The following is a 22,434-nucleotide window of genomic DNA, read 5'->3' as shown; positions in this document are numbered from 1 at the left end:
CTGCTCACCCATGTCACCACAAGTCTTTCTACTGATGGATCCCACTGCGTTTGTCTCAGAATACACACAATCTATTTCCTCAGCAACACACAGGACCCAAGTCTTCTCTGCTCATTTCGTACCTTAAAATGCCGCCTTCTGTTCCAACATTGCTTCAGGCATGGACGCAGTGTGATCTGCTCTCTCAGACTCACTTCTCTTAGATTTCTTTGGCTGACCTATAACTCCCAATGCCATAAAATGATAAGTGAACTTTCTTTTTCCTCAATAGCATTTTCTAACAATCAATACTTGAGTTTTGATGTGACTACAGTTTTGGAAGTGTAGCATTATTTTTGTGATATTTGAATATTTTTCCGCATGTCATTTAAATGAATGAAAAATTTAAAAAAATGAATGTGCTCACATGATACAACTAAGCCAGACAACATAAACTTATTGGTGAGTGGAAAAATCATGATTCTTTTACCTCGGAAGAATGCTCTAAGGCTAAGTATGCTTAATTGATAAAAGCTGTAAGAATTTATGCAAAATGCTGGACATAAATCACCCAAGATGTAACTTCAGAGCCATGATTCAATTCTGGGAAAATTTTAAATAACCCTCTCTGAATATTGCATCCTGTTAGCATGTCTTTTTTTCTTGCTTTCTACTCCATGGCTTCCAATGAAGCTTCAGCTCCCACACTGCTGTAGAGGGTGATTTCTGAGGAATCAATGAGTGATTAGAGAGAAAGTTCCTTTTCCTCACTGTGTTCAGAAAGGAAGACTAAGGACTCCTTAGGGGCAAGCTTTACTTCAGAACGTGTATTTCAGTATTTTATGTGATATAGCAGGCACTCAAATATATTAATGAATTGTTGAAAAGGGTTGGAGATAGTTGAGAAATGCAGAAGGCTTTGAATTCAGAGTTAATGACTCTCCCCGGTGGTGGTGAATTTTGTCACATCTGTGATTTGATGGATTGGAAATACTAAGTCATTGATACTTGCATGAGTTTCAACTGAAGAAGCCTTAGACGTTTTGAATGCAATCCATACTAGATGGGCATTTTTATATACCTGCTCCCATTGGATGCTTTTATTGCTGGATAAGAGTATGGTTATCTACTGCCAGAAGTTGTAATCCTTTGTCTTCAACAATATGACAACATTTCAATGCACATAATACACTTTTCAACCTATTTCAAACTTATCAATTAGTAGCAATTTGTGGAATATAAAAAAGATCACTTATGGTAAGTCCCAGGAGGCTTCTTTTATGGTGAGTTATGGTCAGTACTATAACACTGCTGGTCCTAATGAGCATGAATAGTGTTCTAAAACACAGTGAGGTCCCTGCCATATCTTGCTACTGTAGGTGAATTCCCAGATTCAGTCCTGCTTCCTTTTTATTGTATATATGTTGGGGTACCTCTCAAGTTTGCAGTGATGACTTACTTGTAAATCTGGTCTGTTTCCAACTGTTTTTATAGGCACTAAAATTCAAAATATTAGTGAAAAATAAAAAAATAGGAACCTTATCGGAAACCCGTGAGAGGAAGGGGACTCAAAAACAGGGCCAGGTGCTAGAGTTAGAAGAAGATATATATGAAGATGATGATGATGAATTATTAAGTGGACCAGAAACACAAGATGTCTTTTTCTCACGGCTCCAGAAGGCAAAGGAGATAAGTTTCTCAAAGCTGACCGGAGGAGTACTTGCCACCAAAAGGGTGAGAACATGTTTTTTGAGAATCTTATATGCTATCAAAGCTTTCTAATGTTGTCAGTGTAGAGCTGAAATAATTTTATGTAAGGGAGTCAGCTTCCTCTTAATGAAAGCTTGAGTCCAATTTAAAATCTTACCTGAAAGAGGTTGGCAGTGGATAAGAACATTCGAAATCTCTCTCTCTTTCTGAGGTAGCTTTTTCTAAAATACTTTCTATGGAGTAAAGCTCTTATGTAATAGGCATTACAGAGTAGAAAGGATGCAGAGGTAAACAACACAATTTCTCTGTCCAGCAGAGACAGAAGCAACAGAGTCAATGTTAATGCTGCACAGTATTATATGTATTAGTATTACATACAATATTATATTAAAATGCATGCATTGTGTTATATGCTAGTATCCATGAGATGAGAGCTTATTTCCTCCCTTGCATGAACAAATCTTAATTGAGGGATGGCTTGATGTGGTGTTTCAAATCAGGCAGCCAGACTTCTTTGTGCATCTTTGGTCCTGCTTTCTGTGTATTTGGGGATGATTAGTGCAAAAATTCAGCTTTGTATACTTTATAGGATCAAACACAGTGCATGCCTATCTAAGAGAGAGACCTTTTGTTTTGAGTGTCTGCCATGGTCTGTCCATTTGCACCAGTTGCTGATACTAGAGTGGTCATCTCTGTCTGGGAAGACCTTATGGAATGATTTATATTTAAACATGGAGAATCCATATGCATCTAGGAATCTGTCAATTTCTTCTAGATTTTTCTTTTGAATATAAGTTTTCAAAGTATTCCTAATAATCCCTTGTACCTCACCAGAATCTGTTGTAACACCCTCTATGTCTCTAACTTTATTCTTCTGATATCCTCTCTTTTGATTAGTTTGGATAGAGGTTTGTTGATCTGGTTTATTTTTTCAAAGAGCTAACTTTTTGTTTGATGGGTTCTATGTGTCAATTTTTAGTTTCCACTTCATCAAATTCTGTCTTATCTTTTAAATTGACTGGATTTCCATTATTTTTCAGTTGCGGGTCTTTGATATGTGTTTCTATTTTTTATCATGTTAAATTTTTATTTTTTTTGTAATTTCATACACAGACACAATGTGTTTAGGTCATATCCACTCCGTGTTTCCCTTGCGCCTCCTTTCGTTGCCCCCACATACACTCCTGCCACTTAGTGAATTCTTCTTCCTCCTCTTCCTCTCCCCCTCCTTCTTTCCTTCCTTCCCTCTCCTCCTTGTAGTCCAGCTAATGCTGCCTGTGTGTTGATCTTGTATGTTCATCTAGTATGTTCATCTATAGGCTCATGAGTGTAGAGCAACCTATCACTGCCACACTGCTGAAGAAAGCTGGCTTTCTTTCCTTCAGTGATCCCCAACTGCTCATAGAGCTGCAGGTGCTCCTCCCCTCTCCTTGGTAGAGTTCTGGCTGCCTTGATCTTGTGGGGGGCTGGTGCAGGCAACCACACCTGCTGTGGGTTCGTCGGTGCAGCGGCTGTGCTGTGTCTAGAAAACATTATTTCTCAGCAATGTTTCTGACCTCCGGCTCCTGTAATCTTTCTGCTTCCCCTTCTAAAGTGCTCCCTGAGCCTTGCAGAGGTACGATGGAGGCATCCTAGTCTGCTTTGGCCTTCTTTATTTCTTGACACCTACCATCTTTGAGCTGGGGATCATTATACTACGGGAGACCAGCCAGGCTCAGGCAAACACTGCATGTTCTTTCTGATATGGAAATCAATATTTAAATTTATGCACGTGTGTACACACACACACGACTCAAAAGTAGGAAGAGGACTACAAAAGAGGATGAAGAAATATAAAGGACTGAGATGGGACTAGGGAAAGATAGTGGAGTCCACATGACATAAAAATTGAGGAGGGGAAGAACAGGAGGCAGCCAGAGGGATCACGGGGAGGGCAGTGTGGGAGATAGATGAGTTTGAGCAAAGTATAATGATACATACGTGTCAGGATGTCATGAAGAAATCTATCATTTATGTACTAACTTAAGTAATAATGTGTAGCATGAGCATGAGTAAGGGCTGTTTTTCACAAACTCAGAAGTGACTGAGGGAACTGCAGTGGAGGAGCAAATATCTACTACACAACAGAAACTCTCCCCAAATATCAGAATAAACCGGAAATATATTCATGATTACAGTTTTTAAATTTGTAAAATTTATGAGAATAAGCTGAGATTGGGGGGATGAGAAAATAGTAAAAATTACTATTCTCAGACCTTGAAACATTAACTAGATTTTTAAGTTCAGTCTAGCCCATATGATTATTAAATATTGTGGTCATAAGAACAATCACATTGACTTAGTCCAAAGAATTTTGGGGGAAATAAGCTTAAGAAAAAACTGAAATGATCTCTTTAAATGCATATTTTTGTTATTAGAAAAGGAACTTTTCAAATGATTAGTGTAAAAATGTGAAATCACTGCATTTTATTTTTAGAGCAGGAAGCTAAGAATAGCTCTGGCCTTATCTGATCTTGTCATTTATACTAAAGCCGAAAAGTTCCGGAGCTTACAACATTCAAGACTCTATCAACAATTTAATGAGAATAATTCTATTGGGGAGTCTCGAGCTCGAAAACTTTCAAAACTGAGAGGTAAATGCTTAAACCTCCAAAGGATAGAATATTTAAGTTAGTTCTATTCACTGCTAGGAGGGTTAACATGGGTTGGGCATATTTATGAATATATATTCTTATTAAATTATTAGGGGTTACATTAAAATTAAAGGGGTTATATTTTTGAACTGCATTCTTTTATATCACAAAACTTTGCCTTGATTTTTCTGACAAGGTATAATTATGGAGTCCTGGCTGGCCTGAAACACACTGTAGAGCAGGCTGGCCTTGAACTCACAGAGACCTACCTGCCTCTGCCTACCAAGTGCTGAGGTTAAAGGTGTGTCAACATTTTGCTTTAATTGCCTTCTTTAAGTCATGACATTTGAATTGAGAGTGTGAAGTGTGAACCCTTCTGTGGGCAAATCTGTGGTGAGCAGATGGCACTACAGAGTGATGAGTGACAGGGCTCACTGTAAAACACTTGGGGTTTCCCTCGGAGAAAATGTAAGCAGAAGCTGGCTGCAATCTAAGAGTGGCATGAATTACTGCATGCTTTGGAAAGGTGCATTGCACAGCAGCCGGAGGGTCTGATAAATAAAAGAAAAAGATAGAATACTATTCAATGGTATGGAATAAAAAAACCAGAGTGGAATGGAACAAGAAGGAATATTTTATGAAACCATGAGAGAGTGAGAGAGAGAGAGAGAGAGAGAGAGAGAGAGAGAGAGAGAGAGAGAGAGAGAGAGAGGAAAGGAGACTGATATGTATATGTGGGTGTATGAACTTGTGATCATGCAGAATCCAGTTGAAGATATAAGGTTCCTACTCTGTCACTCTGTCTGATTCCCTCGAGACAGGATCTCTCACTGAACCTGGAGCTAAGCTGGTAGTCAGTAAGCCTCACTGATCCACCCAATGCATCCCCATCCTGCCGCAGCGCCGAGGCTATAGGTGTTCATGTAGCCAGGCTGGGTTTTTTATATGGGTAATGCAGATATAAACTTGGGGCTGCATGTTTGTTCAGTGGGAACTCTTATCTGCTGACTCATCACCCAAACTTAGGTTGTATATATTTCTTACTACACAGTATGGTCAAGATGACCTACTTTACTAGCTGGCATCTGACACCTCAAACTGTTGGGCAGCTTTTTAGATTTATAAGAACAGGAGCTCTGGGCATAGTGGGAGTGATCACAATTCTCTCACTCCTTGTATATTAAACACACACAAACAATTTTAAAAAGTGATTGGGTAGGGGTAAGCCCAGATATAGTGCATAGCATCATAAAGAGAGTAGAACATTTTTCTTGTACCAAAAGTCAGTAATTAAATAATTAATAATAGCGGCAAAGGTTTGACTGCATAGATACCTAGTATTACTATATTTATCATTATACACATCACAAAAATAAAATCTGGAAATGTTATCAAAAATGGAATGATTCTCACATTATTCCAGTTAAGTTTTTTTTTTAAAAGGCAACCAGTAAAAGGGAATACATAATATAAATCCATTTGAAAAATTAGCATATAGATAGAAAAGAATGGAAAGAAACACATCATCCAGTTATTGGTAATTCTTAATTGAGTGATGAGATTGTATGTAGTTTTGTTTCTTCTTTTTTAAATTTGATTTCCCTATGTTTCTAGGAAGACCATGAAGTGCATTTGTAATAAATTATGTGTAATTTCTGGTTTCAAATTTCAGAAGCAACACAGTGATACCACATTACAAGACTGTGTTAGTTATTTTTCTCATTGTCATAACCAAATGCCTGACAAGCAGTAACTTCAGGAAGGAAGCTGAGGTGACTCACAGTTTGGGGAAACATAGTCCATCCTGGCCTGGAAAGCATGATGGCTATAACTCCATGGTGGTGGGAACATGAAGCAGCTGCTTGCTCACATCTCTTTAGATAAAGAAGCAAGAGAGATGGATATTTGTGATCAATTGACTTTCCTCATTTCCCCTTTTTATCAACAATGCAAGAACCTAGTCCATGGATTGATGCCACCCATATTAAGGAGGTCTTTCTCAGTTAATCCTCTATAGAAATGCCCTCATGGGCACACATGTAGTTGTGCCTCACTGATGCCTGGGTGTTTCTTAACCCAATCATGTTGACACTCTGAGTTTAACATTACCAAAGCCTTAGTTATCATTCATGTGTCACTATGTAGATGGTAAGCTCTAGGTCCCAAGTGTGCATATTGTGCTTACGGATAGACTTTCTTCAGAGAACAGAAGGGAGCATGATTTCAAAACAACATTTGGCTTTTAAATTAGCAATACTTCTTAAAGAATAATATTTAGGACAAGGAGGAAAGAGTTCTGTCCCATTAGCAAATACCATGGGCTATACATAGCAACCATTTCTCTCAATGTTGATTGTCATACTGTCAGAAATGGTTGTGGCAGTGAGATCTGTTCAGTGAAAGAAGCAAAATCTTGAAGAAAACATGGCATCTGTGTTCAAAAAAACTAAAGGGATGTCAGTCAAATGGTGAAGGATGCAGATCAGTTTTTAATCCCAAGCCGCTTATGGTATAGACAAGCGGAAATACACAGAGTACATATTGATTACATATGCATGCATACATATGTACATATTACAAGCAAGTAGATAGTCCAGGAACAGAGATATGAGATATAAAATGGAAGGTTGAAAGCAGAGATTGGATACACTTGAAAAGAAAGATGCTGGACCAGAGGTCTGGGGACTAAGCCAGATAAATCGATGGTCCCTCCAAAGTCTATAAATATGTGAAAAGATCGCTAAATTAATTTAACTAGAAACACATAGCCTTGTATGACTTACATGTGAGTTCATCTTAATATGAAAATTGAGGGTAAAAAAAACAAATTGGTAAATGTGCTACTTAAAAAAAATTATTTTGAAATTGTGTGTATTCTTGTATTAATGTGGAATTAATTTGGATGTGTAAAAGTGAAATAGTTCAAGTATATAGTCAATGTACATAAATTGTTCCATGAAATTATTATAAAATATTATGAATTATTCTACAAGCATAAATGTATAGGATTCTCTTTTATTTTGTGATTGATAATTTTTTTTGTCAAGGTCATGCAAAGAATTGTTTCACACATATGAGTAATATACAAAAATAGCTTGTTTCACTGATTACAAATGCTTCACAAAGTTGTATTACTTTTTTCTTCTTTTAGCACATGAATTCATTTTCCACACCAGGACATTCATCACCAGAGTTTACCCAAAACTTATGAGAGCAGACTCTTCTAATTTTAACCCTCAAGAGTTTTGGAATGTAGGCTGTCAGATGGGTATGTTACATAGGATAATGAGCTATCCGTAAATGTAAGTAGAAATTAATTCATTGTGTGAGTTAACGGATATTTCTGGAAAAGTTTTGGTCCTGGAAGTGGGATCAGGCACTCATGGTAAGTCACTGGTTTCTAGAGCTTAAGTTTTCCCGAAATGACTAGAGAGGGTTGGAAGTTTTAGACTAATTCACAAGGACTTGATACTGGAACATGTATGCTTGAGGGACAGGGAGACCAGAGGGACAGGAGGGGAATTGAAGACCAGGTGCCTTGCTTGAGTTGGGCTCAAGCCCTCTTCAAGCCAAGTATCCTCCATCATTTCACTTTGTGGGAGCTTTGATATTCACAGCCTCAAAAGATGAGTAGGGTCACTGGGCTGGTTATTTCTCCATGCCAGATTCTCCTTGTTCCTAACCAAAGAGCAGGCATGGCACCAGCACCAACCACTCAGTGTCATTGTCACTCATCACTCTTTGTTTCCTGAACTGTGGAGAGGTGCACATGTAGGTCTGAGGAGATGGGGAGTGGGGTCAGATGCAATGTGGAGGGCTTGAGGGAGGACTGTGTACCAGGACCACTTATTAGGCACTATATATACTCACCTTCTTAGAGAACATATCCACCCCTTGGACCTGGATATTTGTGATATAGTTGGTGCCTTCTCTTCTTTAACAGTATATACTAGTACTGATGAGTGAATTTAAGGCCCCACACAGGTTAAGCAAACACTCTACCCCTGAGTTAGAGCCCCAGCCCTATTTTCTTTATATTTATATTTTTATATTTAGTGAATGTTATCTGACACACACACTGCTTTTCTGTAATCCATACTGAATGCCACTTTTATTTCCTCATTCCAAGCTGTATAGTAGATGGATATCATGAGACATGCCTGTAATCTCAGTACTGGGGAAAAGGGAGGCAAGGGCTTCGGGAGTTCAAGGTCTTCCTCTCTTACATGGAGAATTTGAGGCCAGCCTGGGCTATATGATACTCTGTCTCAAAAACTAGCCCACCAACCAACAACTATATAATAATTTAATTTACAAATTAAATGTTACAATTCACAGATGCACATTAACATAGGCAAGTGTCTTAGTTAGGGTTTCTATTGGTTGAAGAGACATGTGAAGAGACCATGACCACTGCAACTCTTATAAAGGAAAAGGTTTAATTGGGGCTGGCCTACAGTTCAGAGATTTAGTCCTTTATCATCATGGCAGGAAGCATGGCAGCGCAGGCAGATCTTGGAGAGGTAACTGAGAGTTCTACATCTGGATCCTCAGACAGCAGGAAGAGAGAGAGACACAGGGTCTGTCTTGAGTAATTTAAGCCTCAAAGCCTACCCTCAGTGACACACTTCTTCCAACAAGGCCACACTTCCTAATAGTGTCACTCCCACGGGCCTATGGAGACCATTTTTATTCAAATTACCACAGTAAGACAGCGATAAAATATTTAAAAACCATGAATTATTAGGGGAATGATCCATATTCTTGGAATACATGAAGATAAGCAGTGTATGATGATTTTGACACACCACTGAACTGAGTCTCTTTAACTGCACTCCCTGTTTCCTGACAATGTCAACATACTTCTTTATCACAGTGGCCTTGAATTTCCAAACCCCTGGACTGCCTATGGATTTGCAGAATGGGAAATTTTTGGATAATGGAGGCTCTGGATACATTTTGAAGCCAGACTTTCTAAGAGATGCAACCCTGAACTTTAACCCAAATGAAGCAACAGGAAATGGCCGCCCAATTACTCTCACAATACGAGTAAGAAGAATGCCTTGTTCTTTTATTTGCTGGTTGTTACGTAAACTAGATAGTGTATATTAATATTTCAATTCTACTGATTTGCTCTAATGCCTCTTAAATTCCTGTTAATCTTTTTAGACACAATTAATGGGTGCCGCTTTAGCATCTTTTCCTGTTGTCTGAAAAATGTCGTTCTGTGCATTTTCACATGAATGATTTTCTGCCAGGGAATAGAAATATTGAGGCTAAAACCTTTTCCTCCGAGAGATCTATTTATATTATTCCATTGTATTTCGCCATTTAGCACTGTGATGGAGTGGTTTGATTTCTGCCCGCTGATGACCTTGTGGACATGCGACTTTTTGTCCCTTAAGTTTAAAGAATTTCACCAGCACATTCTAGGAGCTATTTCCTTCTCATTAATCTCTTACTTCTGTGGTGCAGTATTCTTTCCCCACTAGTCTCTGAACTCTGTTTGATTGCAAATAAAGGAAGGTATGTATGTACTTTCTTCTGTACCCATCCATACAAGGATGTCTATTAATGTGTTACAAGTTTAGAATGTTCTCAATTTTTTCCCTGTAGTTTGGGAGAGCTTTAACATTTATTCCCTACATAGATGATTCAAAATCTAGATTTAATTTTTAGATTTGTTTATTTTATTTATTTAGTTGTGTGTGTGTGTGTGTGTGTGTGTGTGTGTGTGTGTGTGTGTGTGTGTGTATGAGTGTGTACCTGTGGAGTTCAGAAGAGGGCATCAGGTCCTCCTGGAGCTGGAGGTCCAGCTGGTTGTGGACTGCCCATTGTGGGTGCTGGAAACTGAACTCTCATCCTCAGCAGTGCATGCTCTTAACTTCTGAGCCATCCTTTCAGAATCCTGTATCTGAATTTATTTTCATTTTTAATAGAGATGTGCATTTTCTCCTGCACTTTTAGCCTCCAGTTGCCAGTTACCTCATGTTGCTTCCTTTCTATCTCTGTCTGCATCCTGCCCCTCCCTATTTTCCTGCCTCATTATTTCGTCTTTTGCTTTATTGCTTCCTATACAATTTCCTTGAGAGCAAAAGCAGCTGTCTCCATTAGCACAGACTTTTCTTCATTCTCTATGACCTAAATGCAGTGTTTATTTACTTTGTAAAATGTCACTGAACCTTTACAGAGGCCTGGTTGCATTTTTCTCTCCACTTAGTTTCAAGCCACTCCTTTAGGTTGTACCTCTACCTAGAAAGTCTGCAACTGAAGGATTTCTTAGCTAATGAACTGGGTAGGTATGACCTCTATAGAGTGCCTCCTTCTGTTTGACTAGCTGCTCCTACAACCATAGGAACCATCTCAGATGCTCTTCTGGAATTCCGGTCAGCGATCTTGCTCTTTCCAGCCATATGGTCTATACTGGGACTATGCCAGCTTGGCTGTGGTGCCTGAAACCCCAGAGTCCCCAGAATAGGCTTCACCTACAATTTCTGTTTCATTTCTGTCTACATTGTCATAACACTACAGGGCTTGGGAGCCCACTCTCCCTGCTTTCAGGTCCTAGCCATTTAATCCCAGTGAAGAACAGGGATCAGGAGGAATTTTATGCTACTTTCCAAAAACAATTTTGACAGGAGACTAAGCAAAGACGGCCAGGGAGGAAATGCTTTGGGGCTGGTAGGAAGCAATGCTGATGGGGTACACAGGTGGCTTTCTCCTGCTGTTAGGGTGTTGTGACACTATAATCCAGTCAAAGTAGAAACCTAGAAATCACCTACAATAGGTACCCCAAGTATTGATTAGCTGACACTTTTTCCGGCATCTGGAGAAGTATTATTAACCACTGGGCTTCTTTTACAAGGGGATCATCATATTAGCCTCTTTTCTGAATCTTTTAAGTAGTTGATTCAGTGAGAAAAGGTGGATTAGCCACTCCTAAGAGCCCTCCATAGCACGCTCAAGTGCTTGTCTAGCACTGAATTCTTTGTCTATCTGCCACGGGAATCTGTTCTGTTTCACTTTCATTGATGGATTCCTTTTTCTATACCTACTCCTAAAATATTTATATTGGATAAAGCTTTTATCTAACCCTTGTTCCAAACTAATGACTCTTTTCAAATTCTCTTATGCAATGGTTCATGATTTTAACCACCAATAAGGTTCAAATCTTTAACCTGATCTCATTTTTTTAGAAAAGCATGTTTTAAACAGTCTACTAAGCATCCACACTCTTAAATCAGTAAGTATCCTTACTTAAAAACTTTAAACCCAAACATCCCTTCCTAGTCAATCTACCTTTAAATATTTTATTGACATGTCAATGAATGGCACCATTCACCTGACCAGCTCAGACCAGAAAACAGGATGGTATTATACATCTCCTTCACTTCCTATATCATCCATTTTTAAATTCTATCCAGCCTACCACATGTCTTCATTATCCATTCCCTTGGTCTAGCTACAATTGCTGCTGTCCTGTTTCAGGAATTCATTATCCATCACTAGGTCTCTTCTTTTGGCTTTTTAAATATGTCCAATCAGCCTACATGATGGTTAGTTTTAACTGTCAACTTGACCTAGTCTGGAACCACCAGGGAAGACAGTCTCAGTGAGAGACTGGATTAGGTTGGTCTCTGGGCATGTCTACAAGAGATTTTCTTTTAAAAATATTTTATTACTTTATGTTTATGGGTATTTTGCCTGTGTATATGTCTATGTACCTTGTGCATGCCTGGTGCCCATGGAGGCTAGAAGAGGGTGTTGGATCCTTGGGAGCTGGAGTAACAGAAGGTTGTAAGCTGCCAAGCGAGTATTGGGAATCTAACTCTGTTTCTCTGGAAGAGCAACAAGTGCTCTTAACCACTCACTGACCCATATCTCGAAATGTGGAGGCACGTGTGTGGGTTCATGCGGATCCATAGAAAGAAAACTCAGGAACCTTAAGAATGAATTTAGCCTTTTGCAGTTGCAGGGGGATCCAGTCTCTAAGGACTGATGCACTTTCCCTTTGCCCAGGGCAGTTTTATTTTTCTCAATATTTACATTTTAGCCACTTGATTTCCATATGTTCAAAACAACCTGAAAGAAGCTCCCAAAAGTACAATGCCAAGTGCAAATTCCTCGATTCATCAGGCACCACCGTTTTCGGGTTTCCTGAATCAAATTTTGCACAGGCCTTTATATCCTTAGGAGACTCTGAGACAAGATTCACATAGGGCAACAAGAGAAACAAAAGGTGTCTGCCAAACAAAAGATGGATTATGGCTAGGTGCTACTCTCTGGAGCCCAGGCCAGGTGTACCTCAGTGGGAGCGCAGCCACAGACCCATCTCTCTAGTTCCAAGTAAGAGATTGTCTTATTGGGTTAAATGGACTGGGAAGACCCAGCCTGAAAGTGTGTGGCACCATTCCCTAGGTTTGGGTCCTGGGATGTATAAAAGAAGGTAAGCTGAGCAGCAAGCTTGCATCCATTGATTCTCTTTGCCCTTAACTGTGGATGTGACCAGTTCCTTCATGTTCCTGCCTTGACTTCCTCACAATGATGGTGAACTGTAAGCTGAACAAGCATTTCTTCTTCTCCTCCTCCTCCTCCTCCTCCTCCTCCTCCTCCTCCTCCTCCCTCTTCCTCTTCCTCCTCCTCCTCCTTTTTGAGATAGGGTTTCTCTGTGTGACAGCCAGAACTGGAACTTGATTTGTAGACCATGCTGGCCTTGAACTCACCGAGATCTGCCTGCTTCTGCTCCCCTCCTTCCCGAGAGCTAGGAGTATTTCTTCTTTAAGGTTACTTTTGTCAGGGTATTCTATCACAATACAGAAACTAAACTAAAACAGCTTGTTCCCATCCTCCTAGCCACTCTTCTTGACGTTAAAAAGAAAACTAGGTTTTGCTGCAGTGATGATCTCATTAGGACTTAACATTCATTTCTGTCTAGCAGTTACTTTCCTAGTCAGGGCTTGGCTTACTTCTCCCTACCCATGTTTCACCATGTCTAGCCTTAACTTATTCTGTAGCCATGACCAGGATTTACTTCCTTGAATTGCAATCTTTTTTCCCTTTATAATTCAGTTTTCTGTTGAATTCTCTATGTGCCTCTCTCTGTGTCTCTGTCTCTCTCTCCACTCTCTGTCTGTCTCTGTCTTTGTCTCTGTCTGTCTCTGCCTCTGTCTCTGTCTCTCTCCCTCTCTTTTAGACAAGATCTTACTCTGTAACCATAGCTACTTTGGAATTTGCTATCTAGGCTAGAAGTCTGGCCTTGAACTCATAGAGATTTGTCTGCTTCTTCCTCTTGAGTGCTGGGATTAAATTTAGATAACATGACCTGACTGACTCATGACTTAAAAATCATTGCTTTCTGGAAAACTTTTTTTTTCTTGGTTGTCCTCCTCTTTTTTTTCTTTTTTCCTCCTCTCTTTCTTTTTTTCTTTATAGTTTCCTTCTGTTTTTCTGTCCCAACTTGCACAAGTACGTATTATAGCACTTAGAATACTGCATTATAGTCATTTTCTTGTCCTTATTCAGAGTTATCTAAGGATTCTCTAAGGATAAGAACTGTGCTCTGTTCAAGCCTCATTGACAGGGTCTGACATAAACCACATGCTTCACAGATAGAAGTTAATTGAATGAGTGACGACGTCTGTTGCATGCTGAGAATAGGACAGAGCATCTGTGCTATCTTGTTGGAAAGGAAGTTTCAAGGTAGTTTGTGCTCAGAGATGCTTATGAATGTTCTGGGCTTGTATTCCGAGAATCTCATGTTGAGGTGTTAAGTGGCTTGGACTCAGACAGGTTAGTGAGTCTCCCAGGAAGCAGTCACCCACTGCAGCCGCACACCTCAGCCACATGAGTGAGTCCTCCCCTCGTGCTTATTCTCAGGAGCTTTGTAGTTGGTTACTTTAATCTTACAGGTTATGGGAGCCCAACTTGGAAACCAGAAGGCTTGGTTGGATTTACTGTAAGCGTCCTGGAGTCCTTGATGAAGACAACCAGCACTTTCAGTTTATTCTGTCACTTGTGAACTGAGAGTTTTAGTTTAGCTCATTCTGTTCTTTTCTTTGGCATAGAGTGTACTAACACTGAAATGGCCCATTTTGGTAAGTCCCTTTCCCTGAATAGCTGATAATTAGCTGGCAAGCACTCATATTTGGGAGTAGTGTAGTAAATATCTGTAAACAATGTTCTTCCTCTGCCTCCTGAATAAGGCCACTATTTTTAGTCACCTTAGTATATAGTTGATGTCACAACATGTAGGTTTAGGACAGGTCACACACCAGCAATTCTTCTTTTCCCTTTCCCTCCCATTCTCTGTTCTGCCTCTCTACTTTTCTTTTCTTTTTTCATATGAGTAATTATTTATATACAAACATATACTCATCTTCAGTGACTGAGACTGTGCTTCAGTTTTTATAACTGCATCTTTAGGCTCATAGCTTTTTTGTTTGAGAATTTAATACGCATGTGCAGTGTAATTCTCCCTGTCCAGTTCCATGCCACATCTTTTAATTGGTTGTTCGTTTTTATGGTGCTTAGTTGTTTTCTTTGTTTGTCTGCTTGTTTTTTTAGTTCATTGTAGATACTAGCTCTCTGTCAGATCTATAGCTGATAAAGAATGTTTTCCCATTCTGTAAGCTGTCTCTCCAGTTTAATGATGATGCCCTTTGCTGTGTGGGAGCCTTTTAGTTTCATGAAGTCTCATTCATGAGCTGTCTGTCTTTATGTCTGTCTTGTCAGGATCCTGTTTGGAAAGTCCTTTTTTCTGCCTGTAGGTTGAAATATAGCCTCGACTTTCTTCTCTAACAAACTCAGCAGAACGGGTGTTGTATCAAGGTCAGAAAGCATGCAAAATATTATTTCAATTATCTCCTATTTATTGAGACTTAATTAAGTCCTAATATATCATCATTTTTGGACAAAGTTCCATGGGCTGCTGAGAAGAATGTGTATTCTTTAGTGTTTGAGTACAATAGTCTGTAGATGTGTTAAGTCCACTTGATTTATGGTATCCAGAGTTTCTCTGTTTAGCTTTTGCTAAGATAACCTGTCTACTGGTGACAGTTGGAATTAAATCCACTCATAACCAGTGTGTTGGGTTTATCTATGGTTTTAAATATAGTAGCATGTCTTCATTGAAGTTGGGTGCACCTATTTGGTGTATGCATTTGCATTGTTATTGGGTTGTTACTTTAATGACTATGAAGTGACCTTCCTTATACTCTCTGATTAATTGGTTTTGATTTGAATTTATTGTCATATAATAGAATAACTATATCTACACCTACTTATTTACTAGTTCTGTTTGCTTGGTATAACCCTTTTCCATCTTTTTATTATGAGGTGGTGTTTATTATTGATGATAAGGTGCATTTCTTGGAGACAGGAAAAAGATGAATCCTATTTTCTCATTAATCTGCTACAATGCATCACTTTATTTGAGGAATTACATACATTAGTATTGGGAGCTATATTATTGAAAGATGTATATCAATTCCTGTCATTTTGTTGATTTTGTAGTGTTTTCTTAGACTTTTGATTAACTGTTTTTGCTCTGCTTACTTATTCCCTATGAACTCTTGGTGTGTTTATCATCCTCTTCATATTGAAATATTCCTTCTTGTATCCTCTGTAGAGCTCTGGCTTACTGTTCATAAGTCCATTTAATCTGTTTTAATTATGGAAAGTTTTTATTTCTCCTTTAGTTTAGTGGATAATTCTGCTGGGTATAATAGTCTGAGTTGACAGTTGTGGTCTTTCAGAAATTGGAATATGTTTTTCCTGACCCTATTGATTTTAAAAGGTTCTGTTGAAAAATCAGTTCTTATTCTGGAGGAACTGGCTTGACAAGTGACTTGGCCTTTCTCTCTTGCAGTTTTCAATACCTTTTTTTATTCTCTGTTTTTAATTTTCTAATTATAATATATAATAGAGGGTTGTTTTTTGGTCTTGTTTAGTTGGTATTGTGTAAGTCTCTTGTACAAGGGTAGGAATCTTTTTCTCTAGGTTTGGGCAATCTTCTCTGACGTTATTAAAAATATTCTTGGCACCTTTTTATGGTTTTCTTCTTTTATGCCCACAATTCAAAACTTATGTCTTTTCATGGCGTCCTATCCCAAAGCTTCTATATATATTTTACATTTTATTCACCGTTACTGAGTAATGCATTTACTCTACTTTGTCTTCTAGCCTGATTCTTTGTTTTCCTGCTGACCTATTCTATTGGGAATGTTTTTCACTGTTTTTTTTTTTTTTCCTTACTGAGTTATTTATTTCTAGAATTATTTTTTTCTATTCTATCTGTATTGAATTGAATTTTTGTATCTTTGACTGACTTCAGCATTTCATTCAGCACTTTGCTTTTGTTTTCTTTGAGATGTTTGAACATAGTTATGATTGTTCTTTTGAACTCTGTCTGGAGGCTTTTCCTGGTTCTTTTCGTTGGAATTCATTACTATTGGACTAGTCATTTTTGGGTGGGACATGTTGTCTTGGTTTTTTATGGTTTTTTGTTTGTTTGTTTTTCACTTTTACTTCTGTTCTGGGACTTGTGAATCTGAAGCAGTTTGTTAGTTGCGTCTTTGTTTTTGTTTTTGCTTGTCAAGTTTCCTCTTGCAGTGTAGACATGTACAATGTTCAAGAGAAGATTAAGTTGAAAGAGGGTTGATTCACTGTTTTCTTTTATGGAACTTGTATTGAGGGTTGTGGGCTCTATCTCTAGTCATTTTGCTAGTGTCTGTGTAAAAAGATATTACCCAAGAGTCAGCACACCTCTAGCTGGACCTCTCCTCTCCTGCCTTCTAGTGTGGCTTTCCAAGTCTAGCTGCTATATCTTGAGGAAGCTCTGGTTAACAGATGCCTGTGGAGAGGAGATCTTAGGAAGCTTGGGTGTGTAGTCAGGAGGCATGTAGGAGGTGTATGGCTCCTAGCAGTAGTTATAGCAAGCGCTGTGTTATAGGTTTGTAACTTTTATTTCTCACCTTAAATCAACACATTACAAATACTCCATGTTTATTTATTGATTTTTTTCAAGACAAGGTTTCTCTGTGTAGTTTTGGTGCCTGTCCTGGATCTCACTCTGTAGACCAGGCTGGCCTCAAACTTAGAGAGATCCACCTGACTCTGCCTCCTGAGCTCTCGGATTAAAGGCGTGCACCACCACGCCTGGCTCTATGTTTATTCTTAAAATAAAAACAACATTTTGCTTCATTAATTAGCTGGAACAATAAAAAAATCTAAATAAAAATATAACTAGTAACTTTTTAAAGTATGTTTTTGGTCCCTGTCCCTAAATTACATATGAGATAGTTGGTCTGATCAGGCTCCAGTTCCTTGTTATGGTAATGTAACAGTGGATAGTATCAAATTTTATGAATTCAAATGATTCAAATGTAAATTCTTTTAGAAAATGCTATTATGAAAATAATATAGTGCAATGTTTTATATTTGAAAAGTAATCCTCATATTTTTTGATGTATTTCAGTATATATAACATACATTTAAAGACAGTGCAGATTATCAGAGCAAAGCAGTACTATTGAAATAGTAAAAAATGATTGTTTTTAAAATGAAAATATATACAAATAAATCACAAACCTTGGACATTGTGAATTCCACCATAAATGCACTTGAGGGAAGTGAGTTATTTGGTCAATATCTAGTGATATTTGATAGTAAAAGGCTTAAAATGTAAGATTACCATGATTCTGCCAGCTTTCTTTTTTTTTTTTTTTTTTTTTTTTTTTTTTTTTTTTTTTTTCGAGACAGGGTTTCTCTGTGTAGCTTTGCGCCTGTCCTGGAACTCACTTGGTAGCCCAGGCTGGCCTCGAACTCACAGAGATCCGCCTGGCTCTGCCTCCCGAGTGCTGGGATTAAAGGCGTGCGCCACCACTGCCCGGCCTTCTTTTTTTTTTTTATAGCTGATTTAGAGCCTTTGTTTTGGGGTAATATTCCACCTGATTAGGGTCAAGTAGTGATGCAGTTTCCTGCTAGCTAAATTCTCCTGCTCATCTGTGTTTGCACAGCTCATCAGTGGGATCCAGTTGCCTGTCAGCTTGTTCCCTGGCAAAGACGACACATTAGTGATCGTGGAGGTGTACGGTGTTCCAAATGACCACGTAAAACACCAGACTCGTGTTGTTAAGAAAAACGGTGAGCTCTTTCACTACTTAGAAAAAATTTATTTTTTTTAAGAAACAAATTCTTAGAAAATTTTAATTTAAAAGTAATTTCATCAGAGAGAATGTTGGTTATACCTCTGGGTTTTGTGGGAATGTCTCTGAGGAAATTCAGTTTGGTTCATCAGACTTGAGCTCCTGCTTTACTAAAGCCTCATGATTTTTAGAAGCACCAGAAGAAGACCATAGGAAAAAGCATAGATTTTTCCACAGTTGGGGATAGGGGGACTTAAGGGAGAAAGAACAGCATGACTCTCAAACATGAAGAAGACACAATTACGAGATGCTAGGAAGAAGCCTAGAAGCTCAAGTTGGGTGGAATATAGAATGCTCAGGAAAGACTAGTGAGTGACAGAGTGAGTGAGTTATATTGGGATTGCTGTTGGACAATTTCAAAAGCCATGCTTGCTCTTAGGGAGTTCTCTACAGGCATAGATAAAGTTAAGACATCTTGAGAGGAATAAGACACTGAGCTTTAAGGAGATTGTTTCTGTAGGTAAGGGGGAAAATACAAGAGAGAAATGAGAAATACAAAGTGTCGGAATATGAATCCAGTGATTAAAAGATATAGAAGTCAAGTTACAAGGAAGATGGTGACATCCAGAAAGGAATGGAGGGTGTGTATTCGAGCCACCCCGCAGAATAAAGATCTAGGGATGTGGACAGGAAGAACTGTAAGACTATTAGGACAATGGTAGTGTAATTAGAGATATGAATGTCTGGGAAGAAAGATCATATTTGGATAAGGCATAGTTAATTCATCAGTTTAGTCACACATGGAAAATACACTCACCAATCAAATTTCACGTTTTGCATACTCTCTCTAAAAGTTACAAGTTACTTTTGCATAGATGTGTATATGAGCGAGACACAGAGATCAGATATGGGGAAGGGAGGGAAGCAGGTAGGACACAGGATAAAATGGTGTTAGAGGAGATCCAATGACTTTGCATACAGATTTTCTATGGAGGTTCCAAATGTTTGTAAAGAATCAACTCTAAATCCACCCCTTCACCTTACAGAATTACTTCCATTCTTAGGCCAAGGTCATTATTCCAGCATAAGATAATTAATTTACTGTTTCCATAGGCAAAGAGCACAGTCAGGACTGCCACTTAGAACAACAATGATGCTGGGTTTTGAAAACTTTATACAGATTGAAACCCCATCAGGGTTAACAGGTGGGAAAACTGCTCAAAGATGTCACCCCTGGTGATTCATATGACAAACTGTAGCGCAGAGATGCAAGCAGGGACTGAATCCTCATGCAATATGACTGAAGAGAAGACCCTCCCTTCACAAAGAAGTGGAGACATGAGGAAGTTAGATGTGAGGTTTCTGTGTACCAGGTTGTTACATGAAGGTTGTGTACAGCTGGATAAGGAAGGCTAGGTAAAGGTGACCCAGTGACTGCAGGTGGTCTGTAGATACCATAGGTATCACTGTGATCATTCACAAATGTGTCAGTGGTCCTAGAAATAACAAAGAATACTGACATGACTTGGAAGGTTTGTCTTTGTACATGAACAGGTATAATTTTCTTTCAACCTTTGGACCTATAAGCACAGATTTTATCTGGGTGTGATTATCCTGATTCCATTAACTCAGGGTCTAAGTTTCGGATGATTTGGGTCAAGTCAAAAAACAACCTGGGTTTCTTGCTGTGGCAAGGGACTAATTGCTTGGGAATTTTTTTTACTAGAGTCCCAAATTATTCATCAACTTGGGACTTTGAAATCATCATTAGTGAAAAGTAAGGCAGAGCGCTCGCCTCACAGTCTTCCTTGTCCAGCTGTGTGTGGAGTTCTTCATGTAACAATCTGGTACAGAAAAACCTCACGTCTAACTTCCTCATGTCTCCATTTCCTTGTGAAGGGAGGGTCTTCTCTTCAGTCATGTTGCGTAAGGATTCAGTCCCTGCTTGCATCTCTGCTCTACAGTTTGTCCTATGAATCACTAGGGGGTGGAGTGACATCTTTGAAGTTTTCTCACTTGTTAAACCTGATGGGGCTTCGATCTATATAAAGTCTTCAAAACCCAGTATCATTGTTGTTAGGCGATTTTTCTACCCACTGACTACATTAAACACTTAAGTGCTCTAAAATACATATTATTACTGTTGTTATTTATTGGCCAAGTATCAGAAAGAAAAATTGTGGAGATCTATTATTATTTGCTTTTTCCTTAGAGAAAGTATCTGTGATATTCTTATATTCCCTTTTTTATATTCCAGCTTTTAGTCCGAGGTGGAATGAAACATTTACATTTGTTATTCAAGTACCAGAATTAGCATTGATACGTTTTGTTGTTGAAAATCAAGGCTTTATAACAGGAAATGAATTTCTTGGGCAGTACACTTTACCAGTTCTTTGCATGAACAAAGGTAATATTATCAAATGTAAGATGATTTTATTATCATTTATGTCTACCTCTATCAAAGCCATACTTTGGTCACATCAAGTTTCTCTGTCTCTTTACCTACATCAGTGGGATATAAAGGGAGTTTGAAGTGGATCCATGCACTTTCTTATGTGGAACCGCAGAGATATGTTCTTTGTGTAGACAGTGATGTGGGGATGTTGCGTGCTAGGATGATAGGGAAACTTGGTTTGTGCTTCTTTGCCAGGACAGTAAATCTTCTCTTTCAGTAAAAGGTAGTCATGGCGACAAGAAGATGTGAAGGAGAGGGATAAGACAGAAGGAAACACTGACTCATTCTTCTGCCTGAGCACAGCCCTAAGAGCCTGAGAGCCAGACCTTTTTGGATCATTTTCTGGGCTGCCAGTGTGGTGCAGAGTCACCTTCCCAGAATGGTTTACTTAGTGCTACAAATGCCTTCCTCTCAGGATGCTCGTTTTTCTATCACTAGCTGAGGCATGCAGGAAGCAGGCAGGCTCTTTTGGAAGCAGAGGGTGATGGGGAATTTTGGATCATGATGCCCTTGTGAGAGGAGACACATGAGGTGTGGACTCATCATGGGGACACACAGAATTATGGAAGTTAGAACAGAAGCTAGAAATGTTTCATTTTTATGGAAAAGTATCATACTAGGTTGAAAAAACTAAAACTGCAGCCACAGTATTAACTGTGTGAAGACGCTTAGTGGATGACACCTTCTTCTTCAACAGAGGCCATCACTCTTAACTTGTTATTTCTAATTTGATATAATTCCTCTTCCATAGGTTATCGTCGTGTTCCTCTGTTTTCCAAAGCAGGTGCAAACCTTGAACCTTCTTCACTGTTCATTTACGTTTGGTACATCAGAGAGTGACCAAATGTACCTGACATGTTAGCTACACATCACAATAAACAGTCCAAAGGAATGTTGGTACCTTTTCTTTTATTAATCATAAAATAAAAAAAACTCATTAAGTCAGAAATACCCAATGCATTCCCCTTTAAATGGGCAAAACAGAAAGGGGGAAATTAAAGGCATCAGAGGGTGCACACGTGCCATTCTCCAGCTGCTGATTTCTCCTGTGCGTCTGCTTCCAGGGTTGCATTTTCAATTGCTTGTATCACTTTTAATGAGTAGAATTTACAGCTTTTAAAAGTATTCCTGTTCATATAAGACATGTTGGCCAATATTTAGCAGTACAGAAGATGTGGAATTGAAGAACATTTTAACTTCCCGACACCCACTACCACCTATTGCAGTGGCAAAGAATCAGATTGCCAGGCCCTTTGTGCCCTCTTATATCCTACAGAGTAATTAGCCCCTGAATTCTCAGTCTAGTTCTTAGATGCCGTGTGCTTGATTTGGTGCCCTGTAATTATACAGACGTGTTTATAAGTGTGTATGAAATTGATTTGTATTCCCACTATAGTCAGGCTCCGTAGCTATAAAAGAAATCTGTTATGCGTACTTACATGCTTGGGTCTTGAATTAATTTGCAGGATTTTTGAATCTGTCCTTAATGTACTTTTAGATTGTCTCTTGGTCA

General features: G+C 38.8%; 1 protein-coding gene across 1 annotated transcript in view; it reads left to right on the top strand.

The window, feature by feature from the left end:
- Plcz1 (phospholipase C zeta 1) overlaps positions 1–21,761 on the top strand; it is a 48,030-nt gene extending 26,269 nt beyond the window's left edge. Inside the window, exons 7-13 of the mRNA XM_052721704.1 lie at positions 1,474–1,713; positions 4,166–4,322; positions 7,474–7,590; positions 9,199–9,371; positions 18,338–18,464; positions 20,724–20,873; positions 21,673–21,761. Of these exons, the coding sequence (XP_052577664.1) occupies positions 1,474–1,713; positions 4,166–4,322; positions 7,474–7,590; positions 9,199–9,371; positions 18,338–18,464; positions 20,724–20,873; positions 21,673–21,761 (1,053 nt within the window). The remainder of the gene's footprint in view (positions 1–1,473; positions 1,714–4,165; positions 4,323–7,473; positions 7,591–9,198; positions 9,372–18,337; positions 18,465–20,723; positions 20,874–21,672) is intronic.
- Positions 21,762–22,434: the final 673 nt, after the last annotated feature.

The sequence above is a fragment of the Peromyscus californicus genome, unplaced genomic scaffold (genome assembly GCF_007827085.1).
Source record: "Peromyscus californicus insignis strain IS unplaced genomic scaffold, ASM782708v3 Scaffold_6__1_contigs__length_162567912, whole genome shotgun sequence".
Lineage (NCBI taxonomy): Eukaryota > Metazoa > Chordata > Mammalia > Rodentia > Cricetidae > Peromyscus > Peromyscus californicus.
Note: the sequence above shows the minus strand (reverse complement) of the source record. Positions and strands in the feature narration are given on the sequence as shown.